The sequence below is a fragment of the Acomys minous genome, assembly GCF_964271855.1.
Source record: "Acomys minous genome assembly, chromosome: 2".
NCBI classification, from domain to species: domain Eukaryota; kingdom Metazoa; phylum Chordata; class Mammalia; order Rodentia; family Muridae; genus Acomys; species Acomys minous.
Window position 1 is genome coordinate 53066957 of NC_140484.1, and position 13669 is coordinate 53080625.

At 52.5% G+C, this 13669-nt stretch overlaps 2 protein-coding genes across 3 annotated transcripts; one reads left to right on the forward strand and one right to left on the reverse strand.

The window, feature by feature from the left end:
* Positions 1-1272: 1272 nt before the first annotated feature.
* On the forward strand, positions 1273-10858 carry CABP4 (calcium binding protein 4). Of its 2 annotated transcripts, XM_084755560.1 has the most exons (7): positions 1273-1373; positions 6783-7503; positions 7910-7940; positions 8023-8166; positions 9203-9312; positions 10005-10152; positions 10253-10858. In XM_084755560.1, exons 2-7 carry the CDS (start codon positions 7150-7152, stop codon positions 10279-10281), a joined length of 816 nt encoding a protein of 271 aa, XP_084611686.1. In that variant the 5' UTR covers positions 1273-1373; positions 6783-7149; the 3' UTR covers positions 10282-10858. The 2 variants fall into 2 exon arrangements, with proteins under 2 accessions (XP_084611686.1, XP_084611685.1); XM_084755559.1 differs by lacking the exon at positions 1273-1373 and having other exon boundaries at positions 6257-7503; positions 7859-7940.
* On the reverse strand, positions 2063-4709 carry GPR152 (G protein-coupled receptor 152). The gene has a single exon (XM_084772544.1). It carries the CDS (start codon positions 3960-3962, stop codon positions 2343-2345), a length of 1620 nt encoding a protein of 539 aa, XP_084628670.1. The 5' UTR covers positions 3963-4709; the 3' UTR covers positions 2063-2342.
* Positions 10859-13669: the final 2811 nt, after the last annotated feature.

Here is a 13669-nt window from a genome sequence, read left to right on the forward strand (position 1 = left end):
TGGGACTATGGCTGCCACCATGTTCCCCGCCATAGTGATCAGGGAGTTAGCCTCTAGAACTGCAAGCAAGGCGCCAGTCTAATTCTTTCTTTTGTCAGAGTTGCTTTGGTCATAGTGTCTCTTCTCAGCGACAGGATAGTGACTTAGACAGTGCCTATCATCCCATTAGGCAACCATTATGCTTTGAAACTGCCATGGCCACTCTGTAGCCTTCTCCTGTGAACCCCATAGTTGGAGCCACCAGCAAGAAAACATACCCTCCCCTATGGTGCATTGCTGGTGACTGAGCCCAGGGTTTTGGGTGTTTCAGGCGAGCGCCCTATCATTGAGCTGTATCCCCAGCTGTTTCTCTTCTTCAGATTTATTTAATTTAATTGATGTGTATCCATCTGTTTGTGTGTTTATGTACAGCTAGCTACCCATGGAGATCAGAAGTTGGTGTTGTATCTCTTGGAGCTGGAGTTTCCTCTGTATAAGTTGCTGTATGAGGCGGTTGAGAACCAATGTTGATCCTTTACAAGAATATTATATGCTCCTAGCTGTGAAGGGGTCTCTCCAGTCCCACCAGACCTTGCTCTTTAGACCCGGGGTTTCACTATGTAGCCCAGGCTGGCCTTGGGCTTATGAGCTTCCTGCTTTGTCATGTGAAAGCTAGGATTATAGGAGTGAGCCACGCCCAGCACATTACCTCAATCTTTCTTTCTTTCTTTTTTTTTTTTTTTCCGAGACAGGGTCTCTCTGTGTTAGCCTTGGCTGTCCTGGACTCACTTTGTAGACCAGACTAGCCTCAAACTCACAGCGATCCGCCCGCCTCAGCCTCCCGAGTACTGGGATTAAAGGCATGTGCCACCACGCCCGGCCCATTACCTCCATCTTATACATTAGAAAATTGGCTTGAAGAAGGAGTTTGCAACAGTGCAGATCTGCCTGCACCCCTCCCAGCACGACTTTCCACCTTGTCTTTTTATGAAGCAAGTTTCCCAGGGAAAAAGCTTCGCATGAACTACCACTGTCGTGGAAACCTGCTGCTGAGGGCATTTCCTCAGCAAAGGGAAAGGATGGTGGGGGTAAGGGAGGGAGGCCTGGTGTGGGAACGCTAGAGGCTGGTTTGTGCAAAGATGGGTGATTGGGGAGAGAAGTGTGTGGGAAACAATTTTCAGCACTTCCTGTTTCGTTTTGTTTTTCCCTTGCAGCATCTGCAGCTGGGGAGGAAGAGCTGGCTCTCAGCCCTGTGACTCCAGGAGCTTTTGCCCTTCGTGGGACCATGGTACCCAGGGCTCTGTCCAGGGCTTTGGACAGCCTCCTGGTTCAAATTCCAGCACATTTCGCACCTCGAAGCTTCTTTAGATCCTCTCCAACCCTCCGTGCAGCAGGTGACCTTAGTTCAACTCTTGAGTGGAGTCAGACCTGGGAGATTTCTTGAGCCTCTCACCCTCATGGCACCCTCTGGACACCTGCATGTCTGCCACCCAAGCAATCAGAGGCTCTCACATGTTCCAGTGGAGTGTTGGCACGGTCCTCCTGCCATCCAGTCCCAACCCCTGGAGGGTAGCTGCTCCAGAGCCTCACTGTGTGCCAGGTGCCACACTCACTTTCATATTTAATCTTCAAACGTCCCGCAAAGCAAGAGCATGTTGGGTTACCAAGCCAGGGTGGTGGCAGAGCTGGATTTGAATCCAGGCCTGGCTGCTCCTGACTTTTTTCTGGATGCTCCTGATTCTTAGCTGCACCTTACCAGGGAAATCCTGTCCTAGGCTCTGTATGCCAGGGGGGTGTGGGGGGGTGGGGAGGGGGGGGCAGGGAGGGGGGGAGGTAAATGTGGGAAACAGCTTGACTGTACCAGGCCAATTGGCTCCTGCTAGAGTCTCTGGGTTCCTGGAAGCCTCCCTTCTCTACAGGGATGGTTCTGTTTGATGCCCAAACCAGAGAACCAGACAGGGAGGGAGAAAGTGGGGGGAAGAGCAGAGGGAGATCAGATTAAGCCCAGAAGAAGTGCTGCTTGCTGTCTTCCTCCAGCAGGCTGAGGCAATAAGGGGAAGCCCGGCCCTGGGGGGACGGAGGATGGAGCCCAGCAGGAAGGACCATCCTCGGTGGCTCAAGGATGTTGGGTGGCTGTATGGGTTTGGGGAAGTAATGGAACGGCCTGGTGAGACCAGGGTGGTGACATTCACAGCACCCTGCCTGGGACTTCTGGCTGACTGGTTTCACTTCCTTCCCCTCAGCCCTCCTGGAGGCTCAAGGGAATCAACGGGTTTTCACTGCTTGAGTTTCTTGTGTCCCCACCTCTCTGCCCAGCTCTTTCATTGGCTCTCTCTGTCTCTTCTATTGGCCTTCTCAGGCACTCAAGTAGGTCCTGCACTGGGGGCCTCTTTTGGCGTGACACTGCTAGGGCTTTCTCCCTCAGGAACAGCTGTTCTGTTTCTATTCTCAGGGGGTCGAGGGGTGTGATCTGGGGAAGGGCTAGGGGAGTTTTCCTCACCAGGGTTAGAGGCTGACTCAGCCCCACCAGCAGGGGTCTGGGCTTCCATGCTTGACTGTGGCTGGGCCACAGGATCTGACTGTGACTGGGTCAGGGAGTCCACTTGAGGCTGGACTACAGAATCTGACTGTGGCTGGGCTGAGGAGCTCACTTGAGGTTGAGCCGTGGGATCCAGCTGTGGCTGGGTCAAAGGGTTCACCTCAAGTTGAACAACAGTATCCAACGGTGGCTGGATCAGGGTGTTCACCTGCGGCTGGACCACAGACTCTGACTGTGGCTGGACCAAGGGCCTCACCTCAGGCTGGACCACAGACTCTGACTGTGGCTGGACAGAGGGATTCCCCTGAGGCAGGATCACTGGATCCAACCGAGGCTGGCCTTCAGCTGTTAGTCCTGGCAGAGTCAAGCCCTCAGAGGCCACCTGGGCCTGTGGCTCAGCTGGTGTGAGGCTGCCAGGCCGTTCCTCACAAACAGCAGCTGCAAAGGAGGAGAGCACAGTGCGCAGCAGGGCCCGGAGGTCAGCACTGGCTGCCAGGCATAGGAAGGGGCTCAGGCAGCTGTTGAGCAGGATCAAGTAGTCAGAATAGACCAAAGCTTCCCAGAGCAGGTACCCAGGGTAGACATCCCATAAGAAAGCCAGATAGAGCAACTGTGCCAGCTGGTAGGGCAGCCTCAAAACCACATAGGCTGACAGAATGGTCTTGGCCACACGGGCAAAGCCATGGCAGGCCATGGGCCTAGGCTGATGCCCACAACAGGTCTTGCAGGCAGTGGCTTGGGTGAGCACGTGGCAGACCAGCAGCAAGAGGAAGGGCAGGAAGCCCCCCAAGATCTCAAGCATCCTCAGAGGCAGCTCCTCGCTATCCCAGAAGTCCAGGCAGATGACCAGGTCATACCACCAGACTGCGGCCTCAGGGAAAACCAACCAGGGCACACTGAAGAGTGTGGCCAGCACCCAGACCCCAGCGCACACCCAGAGGGGCAGGCGGGCTGGGCGGCGCCCTGAGTACCATCGTGGGCACAGCGCCAGCAAGCAGCGGTCCAAGCTGAGGGCTGTCAATAGGAAGAGGCCGGAGGAGTAGGACACGCCCCACAGGAAGTAGTAGAAGCGGCAGGCGGCCGTGCCCAGTGGCCAGTGGCCTCCATGCTGGATCTCCAGGATTTGAAAAGTTGCTGCTGCCAAGAATAAGAAGTCAGAGAGGGCCAGGCTGAGCAGGAGCAGGGCCAGTCTCGTGCCAGCCCCGTGCCGGGCCTGTGAGCCAGCCAGCCACGCCATCAGCCCATTGGCTGGCAGACCCAGGATCAGCAAGGCCACCAGAAAGACTGTGTCCCAGCTGCCTTGAGGGTAGTAGTCCTCATCATTGGTCTCTGTGCGGGGACCGTGGCCAGCAGCGCCCAGGTTGGCTTCCATAGCTGTGTCCATCCTGGGTCCGCAGGGTAGCGCTGGACATGAACTGCCAGTCTGCTGAATCAACAAATGCATGATGGCTTGGTATGAGAGAGATGGTGCTGTGCGCCTTCCGGCCAGTCACTGCTCCTCTCTGGGCCGGTATTATCTCCTTCTGATTAATTAGCCTGTGCCAGACACTTAAATAGATAACCTCATGTGGTCCCCCTATAATCAATTTTACCAGTGAGGAGATGATTGTCCACTAACTCTATGACTTGGTGAAGGTTACGGATAGGGTCAGCAGCTCAGACCAAACAATACCATTTTGCCACATAGAACCCATGTGCCCATGTGGACTAAGCCGAGATTTTCAAGTTTGTTGGGGAGACTGTTAAACGTTGTCTTGAGACAGGGTTTTGCTGTGGAACCCTGGCTGGCCTGGCATTTGCCGTGTAGACTAGGGTGGCCTCAAACTTGAAGCAAGCCTTTTGTCTTAGCCTTTTAAATGCTGGGATTACTAATCCATACTGCCAACCCTCTCTCTATTTATTTGGGGCCAGGCATGGTGTCAAATGCCTTTAATCCCAGCACTTAGGAGGCACAGAAGCAGGTGACTCTCTGAGTATGAGGCTAACTTAGTCTACATAGAAATTTCCAGGCCAGCCAAGGGTGCTACATGGTAACACTCCGTCTCAAAAAAGAAAACTATGTATTTGTTATTTATGGGTATGAGTGTTTGTACTTTGTATGTGTTGGTGCCCATGTAGCCCAGAAAGAGGTGTTGGACCCCTAGGGCTGGAGTTACATGGCGGTTGGGAGCTACCGTGCAAGTATCGGAAAGTGAACCTGAGTCCTCTGCAGAGCAGCTCTTAGCAGTTGAGTCATTTTATCTCTCCAGCCCTGATTTAAAAGTTTTGAAACAAAATATCATATAGCCCAAACTGGCCTCAATCTCGCTACAGGGTTGAGGATGGCCTTGAACTTCTGGCCTTCCTCTATTCACCTCCCAAGCACTTGGATTACAGCCATGCACCACTGTGTTCAGTTTATGCACTGTTGGCAATTTAACCCAAGGCCACTTGCATGCCTGGCAAGCATTCTACCAACTTAGCTACATCCGCTGACCTTCTTGCCTCTTGCTTCTTTGGGACAGAGTGGCACTATGCAGTCCAGGCAGGCCTCCAATTTTACATGGTTCTCCTGCCTCTGCTCCCCCGTGCTGGAACTACAAGGAACGCGCCATCATGCCTGGCTTCAGCTCTAAGCCTTGCTTTAGGATAAAGTGCTACAGTGGAACATCTGTGTGAGTGGAGGGAAGCTGTGGGAGCATCCACCTCGTGTTCCAGAAGACACAGTTTGAAAACCACTTAAAGGTCGGATGTGGTGGCGCAGGCCTGTAATCCCAGCACTCGGGAGGCAGAGGCAGGCAGAGCTCTGTGAGTTCAAAACCAGCCTGGTTTACAAAGCGAGTCCAGGACAGCCAAGGCTACGCAGAGAAACCCTGTCTCAAAAACAAAAACAAAACAAAACAAAACAACAAAAAAAAAAAACCCAAACCAAACCAAAACAGAAAAAAACCCAGTCAAAACACTTAAAGATAGTGATGCTGGTAATATCAGTAGTTGGGAAGTGGAGGCAGGGGAAGTGCCATGAGTTCAAGGTGAGCCTACACTACAGAGTTTCAAAACCTTCTCTCAAACAAAACCACAACAGCTGGTACACACCTGAAATGTCAACACTGGGGAAGTGGGGCAAAAGGAGTGGGAGTTCAGTGCTAGATTTCTATACCTGGAGTTTGCAGGCAGACTGGGATGCATAAGACATTATCTCAAAAGACAAAGGAAGGAAGGGCAGACAGAAGGACGGAAGGAAGGAAGGGGACTACTTGATCATGCCTTCCTGCTGGGGTTCCAAATGTTTAAATTCCCAGGAGGGAAAGGACCATTAGTGTCCTCCCAGGACGCCAGGTAAGGGCTGAGCCTCCAGACCCTAGCAGGCTGTGGCTGGGAGGGTCCTGAGAGCTTGTGACTCTTCAGTGTCTTGCACTGCTACTTGTGTTCCCTTCCTGCACCTCGGAGTTCGGCAAAGGTGGCCTTGGTTTCCCCTGGAGCTACTATATAGAGGAGGCAGTCGCCCCACAGGATGATGACAATGAAATGGACAGAGGGGACGCAGGCACGAAACCCGCGTGCCTTCTGCTGTCCTTGCTCTACCTCCCCTAACTGGAGGAGGGAGGAAGGTGTCCCTTAGAGGTGTGGAGAGGGACTGGCTGCCGGAACACATCTGGAACATGCCCAGAACTGTGGCTGCAGCTGCTATCGCCATGGCTCCCCACCTTAGCCTCTTTCTTGGTACGGTCTCCTCTATGACTTCCAGCCCCTGTGGCCTCAGAGCCTGGCTGCCCATCCCTTGGGGCCTATGGCATTGCCTGGCTTACCTGGGAGGTGCAGGCCAGGTAGAAGGAGCAGGGTGCTGCCTGCTTGTCCAAGGTCCAGGCACCAGCCAGCCCCACGATGGAGCCTGCCGCATGGCACCCAGTGGCGCTATGGAGGCAGACAGACAGGAAACCCAAGCTGAGGGAGCGTTAATCATTTATGGGTCTGCTCTTCGGGAAACTCTAACCGTGGCCCCATAGGGGTAAGTCACCAGCCGGGGGCCCCCATCCCAACAAGGTCACGCAATGGAGACCCTTTGCTAGGAGCCCCTCCAGGCCAGGGCAGTCTATGTCAACTCCTGTGTCACCACTCCACCGCCATTAAGGCCTCTGGCCTGGCCTCTTTTCTAAAGTTTCGTGTGCCCTCTGCCCCAATTAGGATGCCACATCACTGGAGACTGAAGGTGACAACTCTAAGCCTTCTCTAGTGAGCCTCCTTCCGCCTAAGGGGCCTTCACTGCTCTTCTTCGCTACACTAGGTTCAGCTATGTCACACTCTGGGATGAGTGCTTAGCCCTGCGGCAGGGTGTCCCTGTTTCACAGATGGGGAGACCGAGACTTGTCAGGATGATTAGGCTCTAAGTGGCTGAGCTCACTGCAGCTGCTGTGCCCTGGCACCCTCAGTCCTGAGAAGAGTTTTCAAGACCCATCTGGTGCGCGCAGGCCACCCTGGGGCAGAGGGCAGGGATTAGGCTGGCTGCCTGACTCATTTACCCTAATCTCCCTCACTGTAGATCCCAGGTGATCAACTCAAGCCTTGGGGGGGCCATAAGCAGCTTTCTGGGCCCTGAGAACCAAGGGCACTCACTCCAGGAAGCGACATCGCTGAGTCTCGTCATCATCTACATGGCAACAGGGCACAGTGCACAGCTGGTTCCTGGCCCCCAGAAGACCCCTGAAGGAGTTGCATCTCCCGGGAGCGCCTCAGAGGACCCCACTTTGACCAGGAAAAGGAGCAAGAAGGAAAGGCGCCTCCCAGGGCCCCAGAAGGCCAGTTCTGGGGAGCAGTCCTCTAGCCAGGGCTCTGAGACCTCAGGAAGCAGCAAGAACCCCCCAAGGACCAGAGAAGGGCAGGACGAGCCCCCCTCAGCACCTGCTGGGCACGCCTCTCACCGACACTCCCACCGACATCGTTCTGACCCCCAGCAGGATGCTGCCCAAAGGACTTATGGGCCCCTGCTCAACCGCATCTTTGGAAAGGTTAGGGGGGTCTAGGGGTAGGGGGTGGAGTTTAATTCTACTCATCTTTATCCCTTCCTGCTCCTGCATGCCCAGGCCTCCTGCCTCTTGTGTCCAGGATTGGGAAATACAGGACAGGGCAGAGTTGTGGTCTCTTGTGCCCCAGGCCAGGAGAGCCAGTGCAGGACAAGTTGGTTTCAGGGCAGCTGGCATAGTGAGCAGAGGCAGACCTCACACTAGGCACCTTGGAGAACTTCATTGGAAGCTCTAAGAGCAAGGAGAGAAGGTTGCTCCCTGCTCATGGGGTCCATAGGATGTGATGTCAACTGTCTTCAGCTGCTTTGGTGAGGCCAGCCCTGCACCATGCGCCTTGCAGAGGCTGGAGGAGCTGTGGCAAACAGGGACATGTTGGCTTACTCCTATGCAGGATCGTGAACTGGGCCCTGAGGAGTTGGAAGGTGAGTGTCCCTCACTGTTGCTGGGTGGTGGAAGGTGACCCTGGGTCTGGCCTCCCGGCCTGACTTCTGCTAATCCCTTCAGAGCTCCAGGCTGCCTTTGAGGAGTTTGACACTGACCAGGATGGCTACATCGGCTACCGGGAGCTAGGTGACTGCATGCGGACGCTGGGCTACATGCCCACGGAAATGGAGCTCCTAGAAGTGTCACAGCACGTGAAGATGCGCAGTTAGTGATGGAGCCCTCCTGGGTGATTGGGTCAGGGAGCCAGCCTGGTTACCTAGAGGGCGGGTGGGCCACGGCTACATTGTTTTTATTTTTAGTTACTATTAGTGGGGTATGGGATGTGAGTGCCATAGTGTGTATTGGAAGTCAGAATACAACTGTCAGGAGTGAGTTCTTCTATCATGTAGGTCCCAGGGGTCTGCTGAAATGCAGGTCATCGGGCTTGGTGGCAAGCACCTTTACCCGTGGAGCCACCTGCTGTGCTTGCTTCTTTCTTTAGTTTTTTTTTTTTTTTTTTTTGGTTTTTCGAGACAGGGTCTCTCTGTGTAGCCTTGGCCGTCCTGGACTCACTTTGTAGACCAGGCTGGCCTCGAACACACAGTGATCCGCCTACCTCTGCCTCCCGAGTGCTGGGATTAAAGGTGTGCGCCACCACGCCCGGCTCTTTCTTTAGTTTTACGACAGTTTCCAAGATGAGCATGTGATCCGGCCTTGACGTGCCCATCCTGGTTTGCTTGCTATTGCTGTGGTAAATGCCACGACCAAAAGCAAATTGCAGAGAAAAGGGTTTATTTTGTATTGCAACTTACACGCCATCCTTGAGGGAAGTCAGGGCAGGAACTCAAAGCAGGAACCTGGAGGCAGGAACTGAAACAGAAACTGTGGAGAAATGCTGCTTCCTGGCTTGCCCTATAGGCTCCTGTTGGAGTTACCTTTCTTATACCTCCCAGGACCACCTTGCCAGGAGTTGTACCACTCACAATGGAATGGGCCCTCCCACACCACACCAATCATTAATCAACAGAATGTCCCACAGGCAACAGGATTTGACTTGGGCTGCCTGCTCTGAATCCGGGTCCCTTTCTGGCCCACTGGGGCTTCATGCCGATCAGGAGCATCCCTGACAAACCCCCTCCCCGACCAAGTAGCCAAGAAACCCCTCTTTGAGCAAGGAACTAGGTTGTGCCTTTGTGGATTCAGAGCCCTGGTAGGAAGACAGAACCCCGAGCAGCTTGTGATACTCTCCCTGGGTCCACAGTGGGGGGCTTTGTGGATTTTGAAGAGTTTGTGGAGCTGATAAGCCCGAAGCTGAGGGAGGAGACTGCGCATATGCTGGGTGTACGAGAGCTACGGATCGCCTTCCGAGAGGTAAGGAGTACAAGTGCGTGACAAGCATGGACTACATCCTTACTAGGAGGCCCTCAGGAGGCCCAGAGAGGCAAGCCTAGGGCATGGGGACAGATAGGAAGTGAGGGGTCTTCAAATCATGGAACCCTCCCACCAGGAGACAGTGTAGGTTCTTGAGTTTGGAAGAGGTGTAGACAGCTGACGGGGAGCAGCAGCATCACCTCGCACCAGGCAGCGTCCGAGAGAAGATCCAAGAATAAGATGTAGGTCAGTTGGTAAAGTGCATAGCTAGTATGCCAAAGCTCTGGTTCAATCCCCAGCACCAAACAAACCAAGGCATGGTGGAGCACACATGTCATGCATGCAGCACGTGGGAGGTGGAGGATGTAGGCGGATAAGGAACTCAAGGCCATACTACATTGCATAGTGAGTGACTTTGAGGCCAGTTTGGCCTGCCTGAGACACTGTCTCAACAAGATAAACCCATCAACTAAGCAAGCCAGAAGAGGGCTGAGCACAATGGTCCATGCTTTCGACCCCAGCTCTTGGGAGGCAGAGGCAAGGGAATCTCTGTGAGTTCAAGGCCAGCCTGGACAGGATGACACAGTGAGATGTTGTTTCAAAGAAGAAGAAGGAAAAAAAAGGGAAACAAAACTAGTAGAGGTAGAGACGAAGGCAACGTGTGTAAGAGCCTGGCTTGAACTCTCTGACAGTTTGACAAGGACAGGGATGGCCGGATCACAGTGGCGGAACTGCGGCAGGCAGCACCAGCCCTGCTGGGGGAACCGCTAGAGGGCACTGAGCTGGATGAGATGCTACGGGAAATGGACCTCAACGGGGATGGCACCATAGACTTCGACGGTGAGTCACTCCTACAGACACCCCTCCCATGCCTCTAGCACCTTGAACCTCCTTCAATCCCTGACCTGGACTGGCCTTTTCCTACCCGTCTCCCCCGCAGAGTTTGTAATGATGCTATCTGCTGGCTGAGGCACACGCAGGGACAACCAACTGCCTCTGGGGCCCAGACACCTGCAGGAACTAGACTACCACACACCTTCCCCCAACGCTAGGCTGCTTCACCCCTGACCCCACCCACTCCAGTGTCTGCCTGAGCTGTCTTCTTCCGAAGTGTGGACGGAAAAACAAAACAAAGACAAAAACGAAGCTGGTTGCAGTTCTCACTGGGAAACAAGACTTGAACCTCTCCAGACCCTGGAGAGGTAGGGAGTTCCCCAGCACTGGCTGCATTCAAATAAATGAGGCAGGGTGTGTTGGGGGGAATTCCCAGGACATGGTGAATTGAGAGGGTAGCCAGATCGCTTCCCATCACTTATGTGTATAAAGTGTTTTTTTGTTTGTTTGTTTTTAAATGAACTTGGGCCTGGTAATGGCTTAGCAGGTAAAAGTTCTTGCCACCAAGCCTGAATTGGATCCTTGAAGTTTGCATGGTGGAAGGAGAGAGAGCCAACTTCACAAAATTGTTCTTCGGCATGCTATAATACTCTGTCCCCCCCTCCCCCAGCCCACTCCTGCTGTGAATAAATAAATGAAAAGTGAACTTGAATCAGGGTGTGACAGTACATTGAGTAAGAGGGGCAGAAGTCCCAACTTGAACGGAAGGGCTGATCTAGAGTTCAGTGTTGGGCCTCAGGAGTGACCTGACATGGACGCCAGTCCTGGACTGGGGTGTGGGGGCCTGGGCTCTAACATTCACTCAGGGACCCCGTCAGAGTCTGAGGGGAAGGAAGGCACAAATCACCTCCTTACATGCCAGAGGCGGAAGAGGCAAGGAGAAGAGGGGCTCAAGTATGAGGAAGTGGCAGTGTTGAGGGTGGTCAGGGCCTCGAGCGGAAAGCATCTCTGCAGAGACAAAGTTAACACAAAAGGAAGCAGCAGCGGATGATGTCACAGAGAAGGGTTGATGCACTGGGTAACCGTGGACTCCACTGGGGGTTAGCTGGGATGCTCATAGACCCAGGGCACACCATTCCGTAATCCAGCAGAGGGCAGGGAGGAACACGAAGAAGAATTCTGACGTAAACGAGGAGAGGGCTAGGAAGAGGCGGGGAAATAAGCTTTTTTCTTTCTTTTCTTTCCTTTTTTTTTTTTTTTAAGATTTATTGATTATTTATACAGTGATCTACATGCATACCTCAGGCCAGAAGAGGGCATCAGGTTACATCATAGATGACTGTGAGCCACCATGTGGTTGCTGGGAATTGAACTCAGGACCTCTGGAAGATCAGTCAGTGCTCTTAACCTCTGAGCCATCTCTCCAGCCCCTTCTTTTCTTTTTTTGAGACAGGGTTTCACTATCTAGCCCTGGTTGGCCTGGAACTTACTATGTAGACCAGGCTGTCCCGGAACTCAGAGAGACCCTCTTACCTCTGTCCCAATCCCCAAATGCTGGGATTTAAGGCATGTACCACCCACCCACAGCCACTAAGGAAATCTTTATGCCCCCTATTTAGTGTGTCCTAAGATAAGAAAAAAGTAGAGCAGCTGGGAGTGGTGGCGCATGCCTTTAATTCCAGAATTCGGGAGGCAGAGGCAGGTGGATTACTGTGAGTTTGCGGCCAGCCTGGTCTACAAAGTGAGTCCAGGATAGCCAAGGCTACACAGAGAAACCCTGTATCAAAAAAAAAAATAAAATAAAATAAAAAAGAAATTTAAAAAAAGAAAGAAAGAAAGAAAGAAAAGAAAAACTACTGCTTATAGTGTCTATTTAGAGTTTTGGCCTCCAACACTCTTTAAGTATGGCCAGTGTTATGCGGGTTAGATCAGTTCCTTAGCCAGCAAAAGGCAAGCTCCAGGCTGGAATGTGACTTAGTGGTACAGTGCCTGCCGAGTATTGATGGTGCTGGGCTTGGATGGAAGCATCACTAAAAAACAAAGAAAAAGGAGAGCCTGCAAAGCGGTTCAGCAGGTAAAGGAGCCACGCCTGAAGACCAGAGCCCAGTTCCTGGGGTCCACATGCAGAACAGAGAGAACTGACTCCCGCAGCTGTCCTCTGACATGCACGTGTGCGATGCCGAGTGTACACACGTGTGCACTCATGGGATGCTGCACGTGTGAACCTCTACTCTCAAATGCATAGTGTAATTTTAACAACAGAACAAATCTCATTGCTTACCATTACCATTTTAAGTGATGTATATTGGGTCAAAGAATGAAATTGGACTTGAATCTGCTCACTTGAATTTAGTTTTTAGCTATGGTGGTACACACTTTGATGCCAGCCCTGGGGAACAGAGGCAGGTAGACCTGAGTTTGAGGCCAACATGGTCTATATAGTAAGTTCCAGGCCAGTTAGGGATATGCTTTTTTTTTTTTTCTCTTAGTTTTTCAAGACATGGTTTCTCTGTGTAGCCTTGCCTGTCCCTGAGTAACTTAGTAGACCAGGCTGGGCTCGAACTCACAGCAATCCACTTGCCTCTGCCTCTTGAGTGCTGGGATTAAAGGTGTGCACCACCATGCCCGGCGAAACTGTCTTTAAAAAATTTAAAGACATAATTATTGTTTGTGAGTGTGGGACACATGTGAAGGACAGAATACAATTTGGGGGAGTCAGCTCTCGCTTTCCACAGTAGGATTTGGGGACCGAATTCAAGCTGTAATAAGTGCCTTCATCCACATTCAGTGAACAGTTTTGTAATTTCCTTTTTTTCCTTCTATGTACATTGTCACTGTGTTTACTGGGCCATAACTGTGTGAATGCACTGGGCATACAAACTGTGGGCTTGGATTTTTGTCTTCTTCACTTTTTAGAGAGTTGGCTCGGTGGTTCTTGCAAAGGTTTAATTCCCTGTTACTACATTAAGGCTCACCACCTTGGGCACCAGGTGTACATGTGTTGCGCAGACATGTGTGCAGGCAAAATACTCATACACACAGAATAAACACTCATACACAACAAAAGCCACTGGGGGTGGGGGTGGGGCATGAGGATACCACAGCACATATGTGGAGTCGGAAGACAACCCCAGGTGGCCTTCACCTTTCACTTTGAGACAGCCAGGGCTCTTGCTGTCTTAGAACCTCGGACACCAGGCCTACAAGCTTCCAGGGATTGTCCTGTCTCCATCTCTCATCTCTGTAGCAGCTGGGATAACGGACATCCGCTACTGTGTGTAGCTTTCTGTGTGTTCGGGAGATGGCAACTGAGACCCTCACAATAGCATAGCAAGCACTTTATCCACTGTTCCAGCCCCCAGCTCCCCCAGTTTCCTGTTTATCACATCCTTTCCACCCTATTTTCTCAAGACAGGGTTTCTCTGTGTAGCCCTGCCTGTCTTTGAGCTTTCTCTGTAGGCCAGGATGACCTTGAACTTAGAGATCTGGGTGCCTCTGCCTCCCAAGTGCTGGCATCAAAGGC